Here is a 23,496-nt window from a genome sequence, read left to right on the forward strand (position 1 = left end):
GATGGGAAGCGCTGAAACCCGCCTGGGGCCGAACGGGGCCCTGGGGGGGCTGTGGAGGGGTGGGGGGGCTGCGGCGGGGCACTCTGTGGAGTTGTACAAACGATGGTCTTTGTACGGCAATAAAATGCCCGGTCTGGCCCAGTGGCATCATTTCGGGGGGACGGGGAGGGGGTTTTGAGACCCCCATGAGGCGGTGTGGGGAGGGGGCAAGATTTAGCAGGAGAGGGACCCTCCTGGGGAATGGGGGAAACTGAGGCACAGCGCCTTGCCGGCAGCTGGAGGGACCCAGGCGTCTTTTTGGGGGGGGGGGGGCTTGGGGGAGGGGGTAACCTTCTGCTTATATAACTTCCCCCCCCCCCCACTGCCAGCCAGTGCCAGGGTTCGGGACGGACCCAGCGCCAGTGCCCAGATTAGCTGTTCCCGCCCGGCCGGATCCTGCTGTCCCTGGGCCACCGCCAGTCCCCGTCCCCTCCCTGTCCCCATCCCGTCCCTTTCCTCCCCGTGAGCCGCCTGTTCCCACCACCTTTGTTCACCTACAGCTCCAGCACAGACAGGATTCGGGATCTTTAAACACCCCTCCCTGCCCTTCCCTCTCCCCAGCCCCATAAGTGGGTCCCATCCTGCTCCTTATCCCAGGGTACTGGGAGTCCTGGGAGCTGGCAGGGTTGGTGGTGCCAGCTCCTGCCAGGGGCTGGGCTGAGGTCCGGCACGCTCAGCTCACTGGTGATAGAGGCATCGGGGGAATGTCAGACAGGCCCCATCCTCATCCCAATCCCTTCCCATCTCCATCCCATCCCATGGGACCCTCATGACCAGACCCCGTGGCGGGGGGGGGGGTCACGGCCAGGACACCCACATCTCGGAGTGGGGAGAAGAGCAAAAGCTTCAGGACACAGTGACTGGAGCCAGGATTCCTGGATCCTCCCCCCCCCGCCACCCCAGTTCAGGGAAGGCAGAAGAGCCTTATCACTCAGCGCCGGGCCGAATCCGGCAGCGCTGGCGTCCAGCCGCGTCCCCCGGCCCTGGGGCGCTGGCACTAACCTGGTTATCCACGATGGATGGCCACCATCACCTCCGCGCCGGGCAGGACCATCGCTCACCGCAGCCACCCCCCCCAAAGCCCAGCTGGAGATATAAGGCAGGTTTGGGGGTGGGCGGGCGCCGCTGCCGCAGCCCCTCGCCATGAGCACCCTGGCCGCCCTCCGGGAGGGCTACCAGCACTTCGACCCCCGCGCCTACCTGCAGAACAACTACCTGCCCCCCCGGGCCGACTTCTCCTCCGAGGAGTTCGTGGTGCCCTGGAAGCTGCGATGCCTGGCCGAGACCTTCGCCGGTGGTGAGTGGCCAGGTGGGGAAACTGAGGCACGGGGTGGGACGGCACCCACCCTGCCCGCACCCCACCCTGGCTTGACCCCAGGGTCCATCTCCCCTCTCCCCACCACCCTCCCAGGATGGGACCACCCCCCCCATCTCCTGTTGCCCCCATCCACCCACCGGTGCCCAGCTCAGTGTGGGACACCCCCCCCCCAGTGTCCTGCTCCCCCTCCCCAGGTGAGATCCACGGGCGCACGCTGATCGACGTGGGCTCGGGTCCCACCATCTACCAGCTGCTGAGCGCCTGCGACCACTTCGAGGAGATCGTGGCCACCGACTACCTGGCGGTGAACCGGGAGGAGCTGGGGCGCTGGGTGCGGGGGGAGCCCGGCACCTTCGACTGGAGCCCCTTCATCCAGCACGTCTGCAAGATCGAGGGACGTGGGTAGGGCTGCGTGGGGCCGGGGGGGGGGCAGAAGGGGTGGCACATGCAGGGGGACCCGGGCAGTGGGTGCCCCCACGGTGGTGGGTGGTGCTGGGCTGGTCCCTGCGGATTCGTGGCTGAGTGGCCCCACGGGATCACAGCCCCACGTCCCTGCGGACACTGGGCTGATCCCTGCAGGAGCGTGTCCCCACATCCCATGGGATCACAGCCCCATATTCCTGCAGATGCTGGGCTGATCCCTGCAGGAGCGTGTCCCCGCATCCCATGGGCTCACAGCCCCACATCCTTGCAGATGCTGGGCTGGTCCCTGTGGGATTGTCACCCCCACATCCCATGGGCTCACAGCCCCACATCCCTGTGGACGCTGGGCTGATCCCTGCAGGATTATGCCCTCACAGACATTGGTCTGATCCCTGCAGGATCCTGTCCCCGTGTCCCTGTGAAAGCTGGGTTGATCCCTGCGGGATCCCAGCCCCACATACCCATGGGATCCCCACGTCCCTGTGGGTGCTGGGTTGATCCCTGTGGAATCCCATCCCCACATCCCTGCAGATGCTGGGCTGATCCCTGCAGGATCCCATCCCCACATCCCTACGGGTGCCGGCCCGATCCCCAGGGGATCCCATCCCCGCTGACGCCCACCTCCCCGCAGGGAACCCTGGCAGGAGAAAGAGCGTCGGCTGCGGGACCGGCTGCGCCGCATCCTGCCCATCGACGTCCACCGGCCGGACCCGCTGGGCGCCCCGTTGCGCCCGCCGGCCGACGCGCTGCTCTCCGCTTTCTGCTTGGAAGCCGTCAGCCCCGACCGCGCCGCCTTCGCCCGGGCGCTGGCACACGTGGGCTCGCTGCTGCGGCCGGGGGGCCACGCGCTGCTGCTGGGGGCTCTGGGGGAGTCCTTCTACCTGGCGGGGGCCGCCCGCCTGCCCGTGGTGCCGCTGGCGGAGGACGACGTCCGGACGGCGTTGACCGGCGCCGGCTTCGCCCTTCGCGACTTCCGATCCTACGCCATGCCGCCCGCCCTCCGCACCGGCGTGGACGACGTCGACGGCGTCTTCTTCGCCCACGCGCAGAAGCCACTGGAAGCCTGAGGGACCCCCCCCTTGGGGGTGGGACCTGCCCCCCCCCCCTCCCCGTCACCCCAAAAGCCAGGTTTTGTGCCCCCCCTCCCCACCCCGCTGCTCCACCGCCAATAAAGCCTGAGCTGCATGGCACAGCCTGGCATTGCCTCGGGGCTGCGGGGAGAGGGGGTGTCCCTGGGGGGGCGGGGGGGGCACCCATAGATCCTGGGGGGGGGGTCAGGGACCCAGGAAGGCAGAGGGGAAGCTGCGATGGGGGCTCAGGACAAGGTGAGGATGGGGTGGGTATGGGGTGCATGGCAGGGGGGATATGGGGCACACGGGGTGAAGGGTGAGGGGGGGCACACAGGGGGAGTGGTGAGGAGGGGGGGGCACGCAGGGCGAGAGAGGGTGGGAAATGGGGTGCAGGACAGGGCAGATATAGGGTGCACCATGGGGTGACGGCAAGGGGAATGGGGCGCAGGGCAGACACGGGGTGCAAGGTGGGGCTGGGGGGGGTGGCACAGTACGGGGGGGGGGGGGCAGCCTGGCCGGGCACAGGGTGCCCATGGGGCAGGGAGGGGGTACAGGGGAACAAGAGCCAGGCCCGGCGCAGGTTGAACTCAGCTTTATTCACATCCCACAACACACTCAGGCAAGGGGGGGCCGCACGCCCGGGGGGGCACAGCCCCTCTGGCAGAGGGGGGGCACCCCCAGCCCCAAGGCACCGCTCCAGCCCCACACATTACATGCCCCCCCTGCAAAAGCCAGCCAGCAGCCAGCAGGTCCGAGCAAGGCCCCCCCACCGTGTGCACGCAGGCCCCCCCCGGCCGCCCACGTCCCCCCCCCGGCACCACAGGCCCCAGCAGCCATTGCCACCTTGCGGCTGCCGGGCTCCACGGCAGGGAGGGCTCCTGGCTCAGCACCGGCAGCCGGGGGGGGGTCACCGGGGGGGGGGTTCGGCTGCCCTCAGCCCCTGTGCAACCGGCAGCAGGGATGCACACACCCCCCCCCGGACCCTGGGGAGGGGAGGTGGGGGGCACGGGGGGGGCGTGGAGAGAAAAGCAAACCTCAGAAGGCAACTGGGGAAAGGAGCCCGTGGCCGGGGGGGGCCGGGGGTTCACTTGGCACAGGGCAGGGCAGGACCCCGGGGGGGCGTGAAGGGCCGTGCTCCCCCCCCGGCAGCTCTAGTCCGCTTTGAAGAGGTCGGAGTTGGCCTTCAGGAGGTAGAGGCTGTCATCCACCAGGAAACTGCGGAGAGGGAGGGGGGAGAGGTGGGGGCTGGGGGGGGGGATGACGGGGCGGGGGGGCCTCGGTTCCACAGCCCCACGGCCTTGGGGGAGGCCCCCTGTGGCTGTCAGTGCTGGGTGGGAAGGCAGGGGATCGGGGGAGCCCTGAACCCCCCCAGTGAGCCGGGCTAGCCCCCGAGGCTCTTGGGGAGCCGCAGCGGGGTCCCTCCAGCACCCCACGGGCAACAGGGGGGCCACCAGCACCCTGATTTCAAGAGGAGGGGCACTGAGCATCCCACGGACCAAAGGGGGGCCCTTAGCACCCCAGTTTCAAGAGGGGGGCACCCAGCACAGCATGGGCAAGAGAGGGGCACCCAGCACCCTGTGGGAAAGACTGGAGTGCCCAGCACCCATATATTAAGAGGGGGACCCCCAGCACCCATATTTTAGGGGGGGGGGCACTGACCTGTAGAAGAGGACGTTGAGGGGGATGGTGCCGATGTGCCAGAGCGCGTGGGCGTCCAGCACCCAGAAGAGGGGGGGGAAGTCGAGGAGCTCCAGCAGCGCCAGCGCCTGCAGCAGCAGCACCACGGCCGCGCACTTCCAGACGTGGGGCAGGCGCGGGCGGTTCCGCAGGCACCACCGCAACCACCACGCCAGGTTGAGGAGCCCTGGGAAAAGTTGGGGGGCGGGGGGGGGGGGGGAACAGGGAGAGGGGAGCACCCACCTGTGGGCACGGCCCCCCCAACCAGCCTGCTCCAGACCCACAGCCCCCGGTCCCGGCCTCACCGATCGCCGCGTTCGCGGCCATGTTGTAGCCGTAGTCGAAGCGGACGAGGGTCAGGTAGGAGATGTGGCAGGCGAGGAAGAGGAGGAGGAAGGCCCTGAAGATGCTGATTAAGGCTGGCCGCTGCAGCCCCAGCGTCCTGGGGAGAGGGGTGAGGAGGAGGAGGAGGAAAGGGTCGCTCACGGCCCCGGGAACCGGCCACCGTCGGTGTCCCCAGCACCCTGCCCCACGGCTCGGTGCCCCACGGTGCTGACGGGGCTCACCTGACGCAGCACAGGTACACGGAGTGCAGGATGACGGCCGAAGCGCAGAAATAGTCCAGTTTCTGCAGGATTGGGGCTGGGTGAGCCGTGCCAGCAGCTTGAGGAGGGACAGGGGCTCCGGCACACAGCCCCCCACCCCGAGCGGGGCTGAACAACAGGACCCCAGCACTGGTTTGGGGACAAAGGGTAACGAACCCACAGACACGCTGGTTCTGGGGCTGCCACTCACCTCCGTCACAGCCGTGTCCCTCGTGTGGAAAACGGTGGACCAGAACCAGGCGTTTAAGGAGACCTGTGGGAGAGGCGGCGTGAGAGGCGGAAACCCGAAGTGCCGGGGTGGGGAGAAGCTGAGCGGCCCCCGCTGCCAGCTAAGTGCCAGCTCCCCGGCTGGGTCACGTTCCCCCTCAGCAGCTCGTCAGCCTCATTAGGGAAGACGAGTGCCCTGAAAATTGGATGCGGAGGCGCCGGCGGCCAGGGCAGCGGCAGCAGCCGGAGCTGTGCGGGGTTTGCTGATCAGCTGGTTATTGCAAAGCCCTCGAGACTCGGCGCTCTGGCAGAGGATGCCCGGAAAGCGCTGCCGGCCCGGTGCCGCCCTGCCAGCGCAGGCTGTGCCCCCCAAATCCTCCCCATCACCCTGGCGGGGAGGGGGCCCCCACAATAAGGGAAGACCATGGGGGCTGCAAGAAGACCCCCAGACAGAGCAGCGAGGATGCGGGGCGCAGCAAAGCCCCCCGGGGAGGGGAAGGGGAGGGGGGGGTCACGGCTCACCCAGGCGAAGGCGACGCAGGTGGGGTACATGGGGGAGGCCGGGGGGACGGCGGCTTTGTAGCGCAGCAGCATGATGAAGCTGGCCAGGCCGTTGAGGAAGGAGGCGAAGGCGGAGGCCGGCTCCTGGAAGAACAGGAACCGCGAGAAGGGCCACTGCAACGGAGAATGGCAACGTCAGCGAGCTGAGGAGGACCCCGACCCCCCCCCGCAGCCCCCCCTGCTCACCTTGCCGTGGAACTGGGGCACCCTGTGGCCGCCCTGGACGTAAAGCCGCACCGTCAGCCACATGCACTCGTACTTGCAGTCATCGCGGCAGGTCCAGCCTGCAGCCAGGGAGACGAGCGGTGGGGGGGGGGGGGGAGGCTGGTGCGGCCCCTGCCCTGGCCACTGAGCCCCCCGCTGCTCCAGTCCCTCCCAGTACGGACCATCAGGCAGCACGGTCAGACCACGACGGGCGCTGGGAGTGCCAGGATCCAGCTTGGGTTCACCCTGCGCGGCTCGGGGACCCCCCTGCTGTGCTGGGTGCAGGCTGAGCACCCGGGCCTTCCCCAAGTGGCTCCCAGCACCATGGCCCAGCAACCCCCAGTATGGCCCAGTATCCCCTCAAATGGTCCAGTGACTCCCAAAATGGCCCAAAAGAGGCCAGCACCTCCCCCAGCAAAGTCCAGTGGCCCCCGGTAAGGCTCAGTGTCCCCCCCAGAACAGCCCAGTGACCGCCAGCATGGCCCAGCATCCCACTACGCAGCCCATCACCTCCCAGCATGACCCCAGAACGGCCCCAATAGCCACCAGCATGGCCCAGTGCCCACCAGTATAGCCCAAATGCCCCCCCCCAGCACAGCCCCAGCACGGCCCAGTAGCCCCCAGTGCAGAACCAGCATGGTCCAGTGATCCCCAGTGCCTCCCAGTACAGCCCAGCACCCCCAGCCCAGCCTCAGGACAGCCCAGTGCTCCCCAGTCCGGCCCAGTGCCTCCCAGTACAGCCCAGCACCCCCAGCCCGGCCTCAGGACAGCCCAGTGCTCCCCAGTCCGGCCCAGTGCCTCCCAGTCCGGCCCCGCCCGCCCAGCCACCCGGTGCGGAGGCGTGGCCTCTGAGGGGGGCGTGGCCTTCCCTAGCGGGCGTGGTCTCTTCGAGAGGCGTGGCCTGCCAGTCGTGGGGGCGCGGCCCGGCCCGACAGCCAATGGGCGCGGGGAGGGGGCGGTACCTGTCAGGCCCATGTAGAGGGGTTGGCGGGCGCGGAAGTGCCGCAGCGCCGCCCCCGAGCAGTTCTGCCGCTCGCAGCGGCCCAGGCACTCGCGGTACAGCGGCTCCCGGTCCCCCTGCGAGCCCCGGGCCGGGCCCGGCGCCGCCGCTGCCCCCAGCAGCAGCAGCAGCGCGGTCCGCGCCGCCCCGCCGGCCGCCATCGCCGCCCGGCCCGGCGACTTCCGGCCCACCCCGGAAACGGGGACGGCGCGGGGCACCATGGGATATAGCTCCTCCGCCTTCCGCGGGGATGACGGGATACAGTCCCCCAGGGCGGGAGGCTCATGGGATATATCCCCCCCCCGAGACTCTCTGCAGAGGCTCATGGGGTATATCCCCCCCACCCGCGCACAGTGTGTCCCGGGTGGGCTGCCGGGCCCCGGCGGAGGGGGGGGGGGGGCTGTGTGCGGGGACCCCGGCGGCCTGTGGGGTTCGGGGCCAGGACAGAGCCCGGCGGCAGCACGGCCTGGTCTGCCTCCGCCTCGGGGTGGGCCGTGCAGGCCCCGACCATGCGGGACCCCGGGCAGGGGCCGTGGGATGAGGACCCCGAGGCAGCCGCCCCGCCCCCGCGGGGTGCCAGTGGCTGGGAACGGGGTGGGGGGGACACGGGGCGACGCTGTGTCCTCCCCCGGGGTGGTCGCTGTCCTGGTGTGGGGTGTCGGGCAAACAAGGGGGGGGCCCAGACCCCGGCACTGGGGGCCCCTTCTCCAGCCTGGCCGGGGGGTCGGCTCTCCCCTGGGGGGCTGCGGGCGGCCACGGTGGAAGCAGGGGATGGGGCGGTCGATGGGGACATGGTGGGAAGAACCAGCCCCACGCGGGGGTCCTGTCCCGGCCACCCACCCCTCGACACGGCTCCTCCCGGCCATGATGCCCCCCGTTCTGCCTGGCTGGGGGGGGTCGGGGGTCACCATCGCGGGGGACCCCATGTCCCTGTGCACCCAGGGCAGCAAGGTGCACCGGTGGCTTGTGCCCAGGGTGGGGGACAAACGCCAGCTCCAGGCCGCCTCACTGGGGACCTGTTGAATGTGGCCAGGTTGCCCCCGTACCCCAGGACTGTCCCTGTACCCCGGGTCTGTCCCCGTACCCCAGCTCTGTCCCCGTACTCCAGGACTGTCCCCATACCCTGGGACTGTCCCCGTACCCTGGGTCTGTCCCCATACCCCAGGACTGTCCCTGTACCCCAGGACTGTCCCTGTACCCCCGGTCTGTCCCTGTACCCCAGGACTGTCCCCATACCCTGTGTCTGTCCCTGTACCCCGGGTCTGTCCCCGTACCCCAGGACTGTCCCCGTACCCCGGGTCTGTCCCTGTACCCCAGGACTGTCCCCATACCCTGTGTCTGTCCCCGTACCCCGGGTCTGTCCCCATACCCCAGGACTGTCCCTGTACCCCAGGACTGTCCCTGTACCCCTGGTCTGTCCCTGTACCCCAGGACTGTCCCCATACCCTGTGTCTGTCCCTGTACCCCGGGTCTGTCCCCGTACCCCAGGACTGTCCCCGTACCCCGGGTCTGTCCCTGTACCCCAGGACTGTCCCCATACCCTGTGTCTGTCCCTGTACCCCGGGTCTGTCCCCATACCCCAGGACTGTCCCTGTACCCCAGGACTGTCCCTGTACCCCTGGTCTGTCCCTGTACCCCAGGACTGTCCCCATACCCTGTGTCTGTCCCTGTACCCCGGGTCTGTCCCCATACCCCAGGACTGTCCCTGTACCCCCGGTCTGTCCCTGTACCCCAGGACTGTCCCCATACCCTGTGTCTGTCCCTGTACCCCCGGTCTGTCCCCATACCCCAGGACTGTCCCCATACCCTGTGTCTGTCCCTGTACCCCCGGTCTGTCCCCATACCCCAGGACTGTCCCCGTACCCCGGGTCTGTCCCTGTACCCCAGGACTGTCCCCATACCCTGTGTCTGTCCCCGTACCCCGGGTCTGTCCCCGTACCCCAGGACTGTCCCCGTACCCCGGGTCTGTCCCCGTACCCCAGGACTGTCCCCATACCCTGTGTCTGTCCCTGTACCCCGGGTCTGTCCCCGTACCCCAGGACTGTCCCCATACCCTGTGTCTGTCCCTGTACCCCCGGTCTGTCCCCGTACCCCAGGACTGTCTCTTGGTGCCAGGCCTCTGTCCCACCCCCCGGGACTGTCCCCCCCAAACCCAGGAGCAGCATCACCGTCCCCCTTCCCCTGCACCGGTGACAGGGCTCGTTGTCCGTTCCCCCCCCCCCCCGCCCCCATCCAGGCGACCCCACGGCGAAGCCTCCGCACCCCACCCCCGCTCCGCACCGGGACCGCAGCAGAACCCCGGGGGGGGGGGGGAGCAGCAGCACCGGGAGGGGGGGGTGTGGGGGCCTCCGGGAGCGCGCGGGGGCGGCGGGAGCGCGCGCGGGGGGGGGGGGGGCGGCGGGCGGCGCGCCCTCGCCCGGGGCCGGGTCCGGGTCCGGGAACGCGGCGCGGCCCCGCGAGGCGGAGCCCGGGAGCGGCGGGAGGCGGCGGCTCCGCACCGCAAACTTTCCCGGAGCGGCCGGGGGGGGGGCCATGGGCCGCGGCCCGCGTTGAGCACCATGATCCCCGCCGGAGGCTGCCTCGGCGCCGGGCTGCTGCTCGCCGTCCTCTGCCCCGCCGCCGCCGCCGAAGGTGGGTCCCACCGGGACAGCGCGGGGGGGGGGGGGGGGGGGCACACACACACACGCACGACACCGGGGAACGGGAGGACACCGGGAATCGGGAGGACACCCGGCCGCCCGAGCGTCCCCTCGGCGGCGGGACTTTGTGCAAAGTTTTGCACCGGAGCGACCGGCACCGGGGGGGGGAAGGACACCGAGGGGGGGACCGGGGGGGGGGGGTGAGGATCGGGAGGTACCGGGGTGCGGTGTGCGCGGGGGCTGCTCGGTTGAAAGTGACGGGACCGTCCCGTGTCCCTCCCCGGCCCCCGGTTCTCCCCGCCGCGGGCAGCGCGTCCCCGGCGGCCCCACGCCGCCATCGCCCACAGGGGCTGGGGGCCGGACTGGGCTGGACTGGGAGGCGCTGGGCCGGACGGGGCTGCCCTGCCCGCTGTGCCCCGGCCCCCCCCCACCCCTCCGAACGGGACGAGCCTCGGGTCCGCTGCCCCGGGAGGAGTTTGGGGGACACCCCCCCCCCCCCCAAGGCGCTCCCAAGGGCTCCGGTAACGTCTGGGGAAACGGGAACGGGGGGACCCCAACTTCTCGGGGTTCCCTTCCCCGGAACCACGGGAAGGTTTTGGGGTGCAGGGCAGGGAGCCGTGGGGTGCTGGGGCAGGCGCGGTGCCCGACGGAGCGGGTAGGTGGGTGGGTGGGTGGGTGGGTGAGTGGGTGCGTCCCCGTCGCTCCCATCCACATTCTCGACGTGCCGCACCCTGCCCAGCCCGGGAGAGCGGCCGGGGAGGGAGCGGGAGCAGCCTGGACAGGAGCCCTGCCTGTCCCGAGGCCTCGGCCGGGCGCAAGGGAACGGGGCTGGCAGGGGACGAGGGACGGCAGGGGACGGGGCTGGTGACCCCAAAGTTGGCATCAGCAGCCCCAAAAATGACCGGTGGGATTTGACCCCGCTGCCTGCTCCGGGCCTGCCTGCTGCCTCCATGCCAGCCCAGTTTTGGGGGGTAGGTCCGGCACTGGTGGGGTTTTGGGAAGCAAATGCCTGGTGGGGCTGAGCCGGTGCAGGGTCGTGGGGCAGGGACGTGGGGACTCGCCGGGGGGGGGGTCTCCGCTCCCGGCACCCCACGGCTCGCCCCGCTCAGAGGGTCTGTGCTGGGGGAGCTCCCGGCTCCAGACTGGGGACACGCTGGTGTGCCCCCACAGCCCCAACCCTGTCCCTGGGGTCGGATCCGTGTGCTGGCTGGGCGGCGTTGACCGGCAGCCCCAGCTCGGGGAGCACCGGACCTGGGGCAGCCCCAGGGGCACGTGGCCGATGGGCTTTGCCGGACACCTCGGCGGCTGCCTGCGGGCAGACGGGGCGATCCGTGGTGGTGCTACCCACCAGAGCGAGCCAGGCAGGATGGATCATGGACTGCCCTTCCCGGTGCCCGGCCAGGGACCCGGAGGAGCAGGCAGGGCCGAAGCCCACGGGACGGAGCCGGGATCCCACCAGGATCTGGCCCTGCCGCCGCTCGCCCGTCCCGCCTGCCCTTCGCCCTGGGAAAGCTCTCGGCATCCTCTGCCCGCGCCGCGGGGCAGGTGGAAGGCAGACCTTGAGCTTTGGCCGCCTGCCGCAACAGCGCGGTTTCCTCCCCGGGGGTACGGGGGGACCCTCCGCTGCACAGCCGAGGCCACCGCGGTGGGGTGAGAGCTGAACCCCAAATTCGGAGAGCTTCCTCCTCCCTGGCTGTGCCTGTCGGGGGGGGTTCTCCCTGGCTCAGCGGCCCTGGAACAGGCAGAGGAGGTGGCTGCCAGCCTGGTCCCCCGGCCATGAGGCTGTGCGGGCAGCTGCCGGCACCGGGGGCTGTCACTCAGCCGCGGCACGGCCGGCAGCCCCCTCCAGCCGGGGACCGGGACGCCAAACCCCTGCCCTGGGCAGAGGGCAGGGCACGGCTGCCTGACCCCCGTGTGCCTCGGTGTCCCCCTGCCCCGTGCCCGGGGAGGGGACGGTGGCGGCTCAGGGCCGGTGACGCCGGAACCGTGCCGGGGTCAGTGTCGGAGCCGGATTGGGGTCTTGTGTGTCGGGTGGGGGGGGGGGGTCACCCCGGCGTGGTGGCGGGGTGCCGGGGGCTGCGGGCGCGCCGGGGCTGGGCCGTGCCCGCCAGCCCTGCGTCACCGCTGCTCCCCAAACACGCCCGACCTGAAAAGGCGGTTCCTGCTGGGAGCGGGCGGCCGGGGGCCCCGTGCCACCCGCGGCCGTGACTCACCAGCCCGGCCCAGGGCGGGCTCCTGCACCCCCCCACCCCCCCTACCCTGCATCCCCCCCCACCCGACCCGATGCCCCGGGGATGGTCTCCCGGCCAGCAGCAACCCCCTCCATGGGATGGGGCCGGCCAGGCTCCGGCAGCAGCCGTCGCCGCTGCTCAACAATCGGGTCTTGTCTTGGCGTGGCCCCCCCCGCCCTCCCGCCGGCGTGGGCAGAGCATTCCTGCCCGCGGCCCCCCGCTCCGGCCGCCCCCGGCACGGCCGGGTCTACGGGTCCCAGCCTGGCCCCCCAGCAGCACCCGACGCCCACCGCGGGCACGGGGCGACGTCGGCCCTCGGCCGTCCCTCGTGCCGGGGCCTGGTGCCAAAGCGGGAGCAGCTTCGCCGCGTGCCGGGGTGGGAGCCGGGGGAAGCGGCGATCCAGGAAGCCCATCGGAAGCTGTTGGAAGCAGCCCCGGAGATAAACGGCCGCCGCCGGATCCCGCAGCGTTTCCTGCGGAGGCCGGTGCCGCCGCCGCCGCCGCCGCCGCCGGCGGCTCGGTTTCCCGCGGGGGCGAGGATGGGCCACGCGAGGGGAACCCGCTGAGCTCCCGCTCCGTCCCCGCAGTCTGCACGGGCACCGACATGAAGCTGCTGCGTCCCTCCAGCCCCGAGAGCCACTACGAGACCCTGCGGCACCTCTACCAGGGCTGCCAAGTGGTGCAGGGCAACCTGGAGCTCACCTACCTGCCCCCCGACGCCGACACCACCTTCCTCAAGGTGCGCAGGGTGGGGAACACCCCCCCCCGGGGTGGTGGCGGGGGTCCGGCCGGCCCCTCACCCCCCCCATCCCCGCCATCCCCAGGATATCAAGGAGGTGCAGGGCTACGTGCTGATCGCGGAGAACCAAGTGAGCCGGCTGGAGCTGCAGAGCCTGCGCATCATCCGAGGGACGCAGCTCTTCCAGGAGCGTTACGCCCTGGCCGTGGTGGGCAACGCCGGCCCCGCCGGCACGCCGGGGCTGCGCCAGCTCGGCATGCGGCACCTCACAGGTCGGGGATCCCTCCCCCGGGGTGCTCGGGGCTGCGGGTTGCTGCTGCTGGGGCTGGGGGCTGACGGGTCTTGCCTGGGGTGGGCGCACGGGGCTGCTGGTCCTGCCAGTCCCCAGTATAGCCCCTGCCCTGCCTGGGGCTGGGTGGTCCCCATGGGGTGGCAGGTCCCCCGTCCAGGGTTGGGTGTCCCCATGGGGCTCCGGGTCCTTGCCTAGGGCTGGGAGTCCCCATGGGGCTGCAGGACCCCCGCCCTTCATCTCCATGCTGATATGCCTGCCCCCCCCCCCCCCCCAATGCTGTCCCTGCACAGAGATCCTGAAGGGAGGGGTGCGCATCGAGAGGAACCCCCAGCTCTGCTTCCAGGAGACCATCCTGTGGTCTGACATCTTCCACCGGCACAACGAGCTCCGCGGAGAGACCCGGGTGGAAAGCACCCGCAACCGCAGCTGTGAGCACTGGCACCCCAGCGGGGCAGGGGGATTTTACCCAGGGAGGGGGTCCGGGGGTTGCCATTACCCCACGGCATTTGCCTGCTCACGGCTCCCCCCCCCCGGCACAGGTCCCGACTGCCGGGCGTTGTGTGCCGAGGGGCACTGCTGGGGCGAGGGGCCGCAGGACTGCCAGACGCGTGAGTACGGGGCCCGCAGCCAGCTCTGCCCTCCCCCCAGGGACCCCCAAAGCCCCTGCTCTATGGGGTCCTTCAAAATCCCTGCGACACCCCCCCCCATTTGCATGTCCCTGCCCCATTGACCCCTACTTGCCACCTAAATCCTGGCCCCAGAGACCCCTTGGACCTTCCACTTGCCCCCCCCAACTCCCCATGGGCTCCCCAGAATCCCTGCTCTGGAGACCCCCGCTTGTCCCCCCAAATCCCAGTCCCATTGACCCCTACTTGGCACCCAGATGCCTGCCCCAGAGACCCCCAAAATCTCTGCCCCGGGGGCCTCCGCTTACACCCCCAAATCCCTGCCCTGGGGATCCCCACTTGCCCCCCCCCAGATCCCTGCCCCACTGTCCCCGCTTGGCACCCGAATCCCCACCACAGGGACCCACCCCAGCTCCCTGCCCTGGGAACCCACCTACCCCCCCAGCTCCTCATCCTGGGGACCCCCACACCCCCTAGAGGGGGGGGAGCCGCCGTCGGGGTCCCCGTTCCCCACCGTGTCCCTCTTTCCCCCCCCCCCCCCGCCAGTGACCAACAGCATCTGCCACGGCTGCCCACGCTGCAAGGGCACGAAGCCGACGGACTGCTGCCACGAGCAGTGTGCCGCCGGCTGCACCGGCCCCAAGCACTCCGACTGCCTGGTGTGTACCGGGGATGGGGGGCACCGGGGATAAGGGGGGGGGTCCCGGGGGTGTGTGGGATGCCGGAGTCTCACACCAGCTGTTGTCCCCCTCCTCAAGGCGTGCTTGAACTTCAACCGGAGCGGGATCTGCGAGCTGCACTGTCCCCCCCTCGTCATTTACAACTCGGACACCTTCGAGTCGGTGCCCAACCGCGACGGGCGCTACACCTTCGGTGCCAGCTGCGTCAGCCAGTGTCCCTGTGAGTGCCATGCCGGCTCTGGGGGGGGGGGTGTCCAGTGCCGAAGTGCCATGGCCTTGACCTCCCCCTCTGCCCCCCCCCCCAGATAACTACCTCGCAACGGAGGTGGGGTCCTGCACTCTCGTGTGCCCCCAGAACAGCCAGGAGGTCACAGTCAACAACATCCAGAAATGCGAGAAGTGCAGCAAACCCTGCCCGGAGGGTGAGCAGCCCCCCCCGGCACCTAAGGGGGGGGTGGTTCTGGGAACCCCAGGGGGGTGCGGGGGGTGCTGGCTATGACCTGGCGGGGGGGGGTGTCCCTCCATGGCTGGCGGGACAGGAGCAGTGAGTGTTTTGGGGGGAGCGGGGGTCCCGGTGGAGCACCCCAGCCCTGCTGTGCCCCCCCCCCCCCCCGCAGTGTGCTACGGGCTGGGAGTGGATTTCCTCAAGGGTGTCCGCGCCGTGAATGCCTCCAACATCCAGCACTTCGCCGGCTGCACCAAGATCTTCGGCAGCCTGGCCTTCCTGCCCGAGACCTTCGCTGGGTAAGTTCCTTGTCCGTTCCCCCCCCCGCCAAGCCTGTGGGCAGCTGCCGGGACCCCCCCCAACCTCCCTCCCATCCCTGGCAGGGACCCCAGCACCAACACGCCGCCCCTGGACCCCAAACTGCTGCGGATCTTCGAGAGCCTGGAAGAGCTGACGGGTGAGCGCGGAGGGAGCCAGGGGCTGGGGGCTTTGGATGCGGGGGGGGGGGGCACGGACACAGGGTGGTGACGCTCGGCTCCCCACAGGCTTCCTCTACATCGCCGCCTGGCCGCCCGATTTGCAGGACCTGGGCGTCTTCCAAAACCTGCGGGTCATCCGGGGCCGCGTGCTGCACAAGTGAGCGGGGACGGGGACGCGGGGTGGGGGGACACGGGGTTGGGGGGGGGTGGTGGTGGTCTGCACGCGTTCACCCGGCGGTGTCTCGGCAGCGGCGCCTACTCGCTGACGCTGCGGGACCTGGCGGTGCGGGCGCTGGGGCTCCGTGCCCTGCAGGAGATCAGCAGCGGGATGGTGCTCGTCCACCACAACCCCCAGCTCTGCTTCCTCCAGAAGGTGCCATGGGGCAGCATCTTCCGTAACCCCCGCCAGCGCCTCTTCCAGACCCACAACAAGCCCCCCGAACAGTGCGGTAAGCAGCACCCATGGGGGACGGGGTTGGGGGGGGGGGGGGAGCCGGCGGACACCCCCCACCGCCGTCGCTCACGGCGCTCCCCTGCAGAGAGCGAGGGGCTGGTCTGCTTCCACCTCTGCGCCCACGGGCACTGCTGGGGCCCCGGTCCGACCCAGTGCGTCGCCTGCGAGCGGTTCCTGCGTGGCCAGGAGTGCGTCGCCTCCTGCAACCTCCTGGACGGGTGAGCGGCGAGCACCGGGGACGGCGGGCAGAGCCCCCCCACCCCACCCGCTGTAGGGGGGTCCGGGACCCCATCGCTGCAGCCACCCCACGGTCCCTTCACCCTGCAGAGCCATCCGGGAGCACGCCAATGGGACGCGGTGCCTGCCCTGTCACCCCGAGTGCCAACCCCAGAACGGCACCGAGACCTGCTTCGGATCGGTGAGGATGGGGAGGGATGTGGGGGGGTGGCCCTGGACCCCTGTGTCCCTTACACCCCCCCCCCCACCTCTCCCCGCAGGAGGCAGACCAGTGCGTGGCTTGCGCCCACTACAAGGACGCGCAGCAGTGCGTGCGGCGCTGCCCCAGCGGGGTGAAGGCGGACGCCTCCTTCGTGCCCGTCTGGAAGTACCCGGACGAAGACGGCGTCTGCCAGCTCTGCCCCACCAACTGCACCCACTCGTGAGTCTTGGGGGGGGTTGGTGGGGTCCGGCCGGCCACGGGCAGGGGGTCGCAGGGGGCTGCTGACAGGGGGGCTGCTGCTGCACACTCTGTCCCCAGGTGCACGATCCGGGATGAGGACGGCTGTCCCGTGGACCAGAAGCCAAGGTACGAGCGCGGGTGCCCGGTGCCACCCTGATTCCCACCCCTCTGGGCGCCGGGGGGGGGGCTCCTCCAGCCGGGACCCCTACCCTGTCACCATCTCCCCCACCCCGGTCACGTCCTATCCCGCAGCCAGGTGACGTCCATCATCGCCGGCGTGGTGGGGGCTCTGCTGGTTGTCGTCCTCCTGCTCATCACCGTCGTCTGCGTCAAGCGCCGGCGGCAGCAGGAGCGGAAGCACACCATGCGGCGCCTGCTGCAGGAGACCGAGGTGGGGACGCCGGGACTCGCGGCTCTTCCAGAGGGGGATGGACCCCCAGTGCCGGGGGGGTGCCAGGAGCCCGGCCCCGGCCCCCCCCTCACCCGTCTGTGCCCCGCAGCTGGTGGAGCCGTTGACGCCCAGCGGGGCCCTCCCCAACCAGGCTCAGATGCGGATCCTGAAGGAGACGGAGCTCAAAAAAGTGAAAGTCTTAGGCTCCGGCGCTTTCGGCACCGTCTACAAGGTGAGGGGTGGGGGGGTGCCGCCGCCAGCGGGTTGGGACCTTCCCCTCTCCGCACCCCTTCACCCATGTTCCCCCTCCCTCAGGGCATCTGGATCCCCGACGGGGAGAGCGTGAAGATCCCAGTGGCCATCAAGGTCTTGCGAGAGAACACGTCGCCCAAAGCCAACAAGGAAATCCTGGACGTGAGTGTGCCAGCGGTGCCGGTGGGTGAGCGGTGCCGGCGGCAGCCCCCATCCAGCCTGACCGCCCCCCCGCCAACCCTGCCCGCAGGAGGCTTACGTGATGGCAGGGGTGGGCAGCCCCTACGTGTCCCGGCTGCTGGGCATCTGCCTGACCTCCACGGTGCAGCTGGTGACACAGCTGATGCCCTACGGCTGCCTCCTGGACTACGTGCGGGAGAACAAGGACCGCATCGGCTCCCAGGACCTGCTCAACTGGTGTGTGCAGATCGCCAAGGTAGGACGGGGGGGGGGGTCCAGGGGGACCTGGGGGGGTGGTCACGGTGGGGGGACGACGACGGAGCCAGCCTGACACGTGCCACCCCCAGGGGATGAGTTACTTGGAGGAGGTGCGGCTGGTGCACCGGGACCTGGCCGCTCGCAATGTCCTCGTCAAGAGCCCCAACCACGTCAAGATCACCGACTTCGGGCTGGCCCGGCTGCTCGACATCGATGAGACCGAGTACCACGCTGACGGCGGCAAGGTGGAGCTTGCGGATGCAGGGACAGAGTGATGGGGACCATGATGCTCCCCCTCAGGGACAAGCAGACCACCCCCCCCCACCCAAGTCCTGCTCACTTCTCTGTCCTCCCTGTCCCAGGTCCCCATCAAGTGGATGGCGCTGGAGTCCATCCTCCGCCGGCGCTTCACGCACCAGAGCGATGTCTGGAGCTACGGTATGTCAGGGCGGCCCCATCCCTGGGCTGGAGACCGTGGGGGGTGCGCAGTGGGGCCCGGGGCATCACTCACCCCTGTCCCTGTCCCCGTCCCCCCCCCCAGGTGTCACCGTGTGGGAGCTGATGACCTTCGGGGCGAAACCCTACGACGGGATCCCTGCCCGGGAGATCCCCGACCTGCTGGAGAAGGGCGAGAGGCTGCCGCAGCCGCCCATCTGCACCATTGACGTCTACATGATCATGGTGAAATGTACGGGGAGGGGGACGAGGACACGGCACGGGGACAGGGTGCCATGGTAGCACCTCATTCCCAGCCCTTACGGTGCCCGGCTCTGCCCCAGGCTGGATGATCGACTCCGAGTGCCGGCCCAAGTTTCGGGAGCTGGTCACCGAGTTCTCCCGCATGGCCCGGGACCCCCAGCGCTTTGTGGTCATCCAGGTATGCAGGTCCCCGGGGGTCCTGTCACCCTGCCGGCACCTCGGTGCAAGCACTGACCGCTGCCCTCGCCCCCAGAACGACATGGTCGGGCTGCCCGGCTCCATCGACAGCACCTTCTAACCGGGCCCTGCTCGAGGAGGAGGACATGGATGACCTGGTTGACGCCGAGGAGTACCTGGTCCCTCACCAGGGCTTCTTCAGCGCCGAGACCTCCACCACCTACCGCAGCCGCATCTCCTCCACGCGGGTAGGTGGGATGGGGAAGGGGGGGGGGCCAGGCAGGAGCCCCCCCTTTCCTGGCAGAGGTGTGGGGTGACCCGGTGCTGGGCAAGGCTGCAGCCATGTCTGTGCTGGGGAGATGTGGGGTGCAAAGCCCCCCGTGCACTGCCTTGAGACCCCGTCTGCGGGCACCAGGACAGCGTCCTCGGTGCGGGCTGCAAATGCCCGACTCTGTGCCTTCTCCTGCACCCAGAGCACGGCGGAGACCCCGGCCGACGTGGAGGAGGGCGAGGGCTTGGCCGCCTTCCCCTTCCCCCCCCAGGGCCTGGCAGAGGGTCCGGAGAGCCCCGTGCCGGAGGTGCCGGAGGGGGACGGCGGGGTCAAGGCGGCCCTGCAGAGCCCGTCGGTGCGGGAGCCCAGCACCCTGCCGCGGTACAGCGAGGATCCCACCGGGCTGACGGCCGAGGAGAGCGAGGGCCTGGACCCCGACGGCTTCACCGCCCCGGCCCCCCGCACCGCCATGCCAGGTAGGGAGGGGACGGGGGGACCCTGCGGGAGGGGGGGGGGGCTGCCTGCCCACCCCATCACCCAGCCCGGCCGCGGTGTTCCCTAACTCATCCCTCGACCCTGCAGAGTACGTGAATCAGGCTGGGGAGCGGCGGTCCCCACCCCGGCACCCCCGTGCACCCCCATCCCCGCCAGACAAGCCCAAAGGGCACCAGGGTAAGAACGGGCTCATCAAGGAAGCCAAGCACCCTTTCCCAGGACCCTTCGGCCATGCCGTGGAGAACCCCGAGTACCTGGCACCCCCCGGCCCACCTGCCCCCGGCCCCTTCAGCCAGGCCTTCGACAACCCCTACTACTGGAACCAGGACCCCCCCAAGACCGGTGGTCCTGAGGGCGGCCCCGGCACGACGTCCACGGCCGAGAATCCCGAGTACCTCGGCCTGGCCGGACCCGACGACACGGCCGCGTAGGGCCGAGCTGTGGAGAGACCCCCCCCCCACCGACTCCGCCAAGACAGGTTGGGGAGGGACAGCATGCGGTGAGCCGCAGACGCGGGGCCGGCGGCTGTCCCCTCTGCCCCGGGGGGGCATCCATGCTAACGCCGTGGGGCGACACCAGCCACGGAGGGCTGGGAGAGCTGAGGACGCTGTAGGACAGCACGGCAGCAAGTGTGGGGACAGAGAGAGGTCACCCTTCGTGCCAGGTGCTGCTCTGGGGCCCCCCCCCAGAGCTGGGCATCGGCGAGGGTGACCCGCAAGCTGCGCTGAGCCGGACGGTGCTCAGATTGCGACCGGGAGCAGCCCAGGGAGCTCGGCCCCAGCACGGCCCGGAGAAGGACAGCCCACCACCGTCACCCCAAAGGCTCCTCCACCACCAACCGCCTCTCCAGGGCTGTCCCGGTCCGGCTCATCCCGTGAACGTCACCGCCACCACTGCCCTCCTCCCCCGGTGCCCCAGTTGCGCCGGGACACACGGACTTGCACTGAGAGCAGGTGGACGCTGGGCTCGCGTCCCGGCTCCTCCTGGATTCTTTTGAAGCCGACTGTATCGCACCGAGATGTATATTTGATAATTGTACATTGTTTTTTTCTTTTTCTACTCCTCTTGTCTGTGTGACTCCCCCTTCTCCGGTGCTGGCGCAGCTCCCGGGGACCATCGTATCCCTTCCCTCCTGGCCTCAGCTGCCACCACCCAAGGAGGCAGCAAAGGGCAGGACCTGCTTACCTGGAGGGTAAAAGTCCTGATACTGCCTGGCTACCGACCAAGGGCAGGGCAGGCAGGAGACGGGACCTGATCCAACCCCACTTTTGCACCTCGGTGCCCGTGTCCCACCCCTGTAGTCGAGGGACAGAAGAGGGGCCGCGTTCTCCTCTGTTCTTTATTCAGCACTGGGCTGTTGGGTTTATACACAGTATAGAATAAATAGGGGACCCCTCCGCCGGCTCAGCCACCCCGTGGCGAAGGGCAGAGTCATTACAAGTGGAAAGCGAGAGCCAACAGCCTGAGAACGGGGAGGTGGGGGAAGCTCACGGCCGTTAAATAAACCTTTTGGCCGTGGGGACGGAGCCAAGCCGGGGTTCCCATGCCCGGCTGGGGCAGCCGGTCCCTGCTGCCCTTGCACTGGTTTAAACAGTGACAGGAGAGACTTTAATCATTAACAAATCACGCTAAAGTTTACAGCAAGTGTTTTTTTTCTTTGCATTAACCTGCTGGGAGGTCTGGAGCTGCAAAGTTCCCTTCAATGCGCAGCCTGGCTCCCCCGAGGGCTGGGCAGAGCGTTCACGGGGGACCCCCAAATCCCCAGCGGCTGAGGGAGAGGAGAACCCCCCCGCACTGCTGGGCATGGGGGGAGGCAAGTGCAGAGGAAGGGGGAAGGCAAAGGCAGGCAGGGGAGCCACGCCAGGCCGCAGCTACACCCCACAGCAGGTCAGGCACGCAACCCAAAGAGATGGGCCAGAACGGCCCCCCCAGCACAGCCAGCCCAGTGACACCAGTACCACAGCTCTGCCCATCCCAGCTCTCGCCCCCAGCGCTGCGGTGGTGGCGTTCCCTTGGAGGCTCCTTACGCTCTCGCATTCCTTCGACATCCCCGGTCTCCCCCGCCAACCCCAGTCATACAGGAAGCTAACGAAGGCAGTGAGGAGCGAAGCGGGGGGACGCCGAGGGCACTGGGAGATCCCAGCTGGGTGCAGGGCTACAGGATGACGCAGGGGGGGCGGCTGTTGGTGATTTTCTCCAGCGGTTCCCCATTCCTCGCTCTGCGAATCGCTTCGATCAGCTGAGGAGACAGAGGGGAGGGGGTCACGCTCCGGGCCAGCCTTGCCACAAGGTCTGGTGGGGGAAGGAGCACACTGGGGGACACACACGCAGTGGTCGGGAGCACTCGGACACAACAGATGGAGGTCAGGCAGTGCCACGGGCCCAAATCACGGCCATGCCGAAGGAGGAGCTCCAGAAACCTTCTCCCCTCTCCCCACACGAGCAGCGGCTCAGGCTCACACCGTACCACAGCGGACCTGAAGCGGGTCCCAGCAGGAAGGGGAACAACGCCCAATGGGATTGTGAGGCTTCGCCGGAGCTCGGGCAGAGCTGGCGGTTGATGAAATGGAGATGTCGAGGGAAAAAGCGGTCACAGGGGAGCTCGCTGCAAAAACAAACCTCCCCAAGGCCACCAGCCTGGCTGACGCAAGGACCCTGCGGCGCCGGGTACTTACGTCCTTCTCGTAGGGAAAACCTCCGTTCTCCAGCTTAGAAAAGACCAGCTGCCGTTGATCTCTATCTCAAAGGCACCTTAAAAGCACACAGGACCAAGCTGTAAGCCACGCTCCTGCCCCGTGCAGTGCCACCAACCCCCATGCCCATTCTGCAGCTGTTCCTGCCACACCAAACCCCGGCACAAGCATCCGGGAGGCAGAAATGCCACGGTGGTACCCCCAGACCCACCGGACCGTACCCCCGGTGACAGGACCAGGCTGGCAGAGCACACAGTGCACCCCTGGAGAGCTCAGGGGGCTCCTGCCCTGCTCCTGGCAGACCCCAGGCTTCAGAGTCTCTGCACCCAACAAGGGTGCCCAGCAAGGGGCAGCCCCTGCGATGCGCAGTGCTCAGACAACTGGGGCACAACCCCCCCAGCCTCACCACAAGGTTTAAACCAGCTCAGCCCCCCTGCCCTCCCCAAAGACAGGGCTGACACCCAGCACTGCAGCGGGGGCAGGCCGGGGTCACCCCAACCGCAGCGTACCCCAGCAGCGACCCCTGTGCGGCACCAGCTGCCACAGGCCCTTACCTGTGCCCCCCAGCCTGGACTCGATCTCGATGTCGGGGTACTCCTCCTTCACGGCGCTCGCCAGCTCCTGGTACGTGGGCTCGAAGCCGCAGGGCTCGCTGGGTGCGGGGAGAAGCGGGTGAGAGCTGGGTCCGCGGCATGGGGAGCCCCCGACAGCACCCCTCGCCCAGACACTCCCCGTCCAACCCTACCCCAAACTAAAGGACCCCCCCCCCCGGCATCTTCCTCCCCTGCTTCCGCCTGCACCCCCACATCCTCCACAACAGCCCCCTGCACCCCCAAAACCCCTCCTACCTCGCTGCACCCCCTCCCTCCTCCCCACAAGCCCCCCAGCTCCTACACTCCCCAGCTCCCTACACCCCTCAGTCCCCCCCATATCCCATTCCCCTACGGCCCACCGACTCCTGTCCACTCCAACTCCCCCCCCCCGCCCCGCAGAGCCCCCCCACCAGCCCCCCCTCACCCTCCAGGCCCACACATACCCCGTCTCCCAGTTCCTGCCCTCAGCACCCCAGTATCCCCGTCTCTCCCACCCCACCGTCCCCTCCGGGTCCCTCACACCCCTGAAGGCCCCTCGTCGTCATCCCCCCGTCGTCATCCCCCCGCTTCTTCGCCCCCGGCGCCGCCGCGACCCCGAGGGAAGGAGCCCGGGCCCGGCGTTGCGCTCACAATACTCCACCACGATGCGGACCCGCCGCTCGGCCTCAGCCCCGGCCGCCGCCGCCGCCGCCTCCTCCTCGGCCCCGCCGCTCATTGCCCCCGGTCCCGCCGCTCGCCCGCCGCTTCCGGGTATACCACCACGTGAGGCGGCGTTTCCGGCCGCTCACCCTCGTCTGCTCCGGGCGGGTCGCGTTGCGCCACCTGCTGGCGGGAGGAACGCGCCAGCGGAGGGGCCGCCCCGCCCGCCGGGTCCCCGCGGAGCCGCACCGAACCCCGCGGGAGCTCCGTAGTCCCCGCGGGGATCCCCGCAGACCCGTGGGACCCCCGCCTCCCCTCGTGGCACCACCACTGACCCCCCACAACATCCCCGTGGAGTCCTATAGGGCCTCGGCGCGCCCCCCCCCCTCCCCGGACCCCAGGGGATCACCCACGGACAACATAGGGCCCCCGCGGGGAGCCCCTGAACCCCCGTGGGGACACCCCTGGGGACTCTGTGGG

At 69.8% G+C, this 23,496-nt stretch overlaps 4 protein-coding genes across 4 annotated transcripts; 2 read left to right on the forward strand and 2 right to left on the reverse strand.

Moving 5' to 3' along the window:
• Positions 1–954: 954 nt before the first annotated feature.
• Positions 955–2,853, forward strand: PNMT (phenylethanolamine N-methyltransferase). Its single transcript, XM_052785889.1, has 3 exons — positions 955–1,336; positions 1,552–1,759; positions 2,412–2,853. Exons 1-3 carry the CDS (start codon positions 1,183–1,185, stop codon positions 2,845–2,847), a joined length of 798 nt encoding a protein of 265 aa, XP_052641849.1. The 5' UTR covers positions 955–1,182; the 3' UTR covers positions 2,848–2,853.
• Positions 2,854–3,426: 573 nt separating this feature from the next.
• Positions 3,427–7,292, reverse strand: PGAP3 (post-GPI attachment to proteins phospholipase 3). Its single transcript, XM_052785404.1, has 8 exons — positions 7,067–7,292; positions 6,087–6,184; positions 5,862–6,014; positions 5,323–5,385; positions 5,094–5,155; positions 4,833–4,969; positions 4,510–4,714; positions 3,427–4,065 (listed from the first exon to the last, which is right to left on the reverse strand). Exons 1-8 carry the CDS (start codon positions 7,263–7,265, stop codon positions 4,002–4,004), a joined length of 981 nt encoding a protein of 326 aa, XP_052641364.1. The 5' UTR covers positions 7,266–7,292; the 3' UTR covers positions 3,427–4,001.
• A 2,269-nt stretch (positions 7,293–9,561) lies between these two features.
• ERBB2 (erb-b2 receptor tyrosine kinase 2) lies at positions 9,562–20,150 on the forward strand. The gene is given in 28 exon segments (XM_052785405.1): positions 9,562–9,735; positions 12,562–12,713; positions 12,799–12,985; positions 13,296–13,433; positions 13,545–13,613; positions 14,178–14,290; positions 14,390–14,531; positions 14,617–14,733; positions 14,929–15,055; positions 15,140–15,213; positions 15,302–15,392; positions 15,485–15,684; positions 15,775–15,907; positions 16,017–16,107; positions 16,187–16,347; positions 16,447–16,494; positions 16,621–16,759; positions 16,869–16,991; positions 17,075–17,173; positions 17,262–17,447; positions 17,539–17,694; positions 17,812–17,887; positions 17,991–18,137; positions 18,229–18,326; positions 18,402–18,443; positions 18,445–18,573; positions 18,799–19,072; positions 19,179–20,150. Coding segments are annotated over 28 exon segments (3,729 nt in total). The 5' UTR covers positions 9,562–9,662; the 3' UTR covers positions 19,523–20,150.
• Positions 20,151–20,411: 261 nt separating this feature from the next.
• Positions 20,412–23,124, reverse strand: MIEN1 (migration and invasion enhancer 1). Its single transcript, XM_052785426.1, is given in 5 exon segments — positions 20,412–21,330; positions 21,767–21,816; positions 21,819–21,842; positions 22,339–22,436; positions 23,007–23,124. Coding segments are annotated over 5 exon segments (342 nt in total). The 5' UTR covers positions 23,093–23,124; the 3' UTR covers positions 20,412–21,246.
• Between the last annotated feature and the right edge of the window lie 372 nt (positions 23,125–23,496).

Source organism: Harpia harpyja, chromosome 4, assembly GCF_026419915.1.
Source record: "Harpia harpyja isolate bHarHar1 chromosome 4, bHarHar1 primary haplotype, whole genome shotgun sequence".
NCBI classification, from domain to species: Eukaryota; Metazoa; Chordata; class Aves; order Accipitriformes; family Accipitridae; genus Harpia; species Harpia harpyja.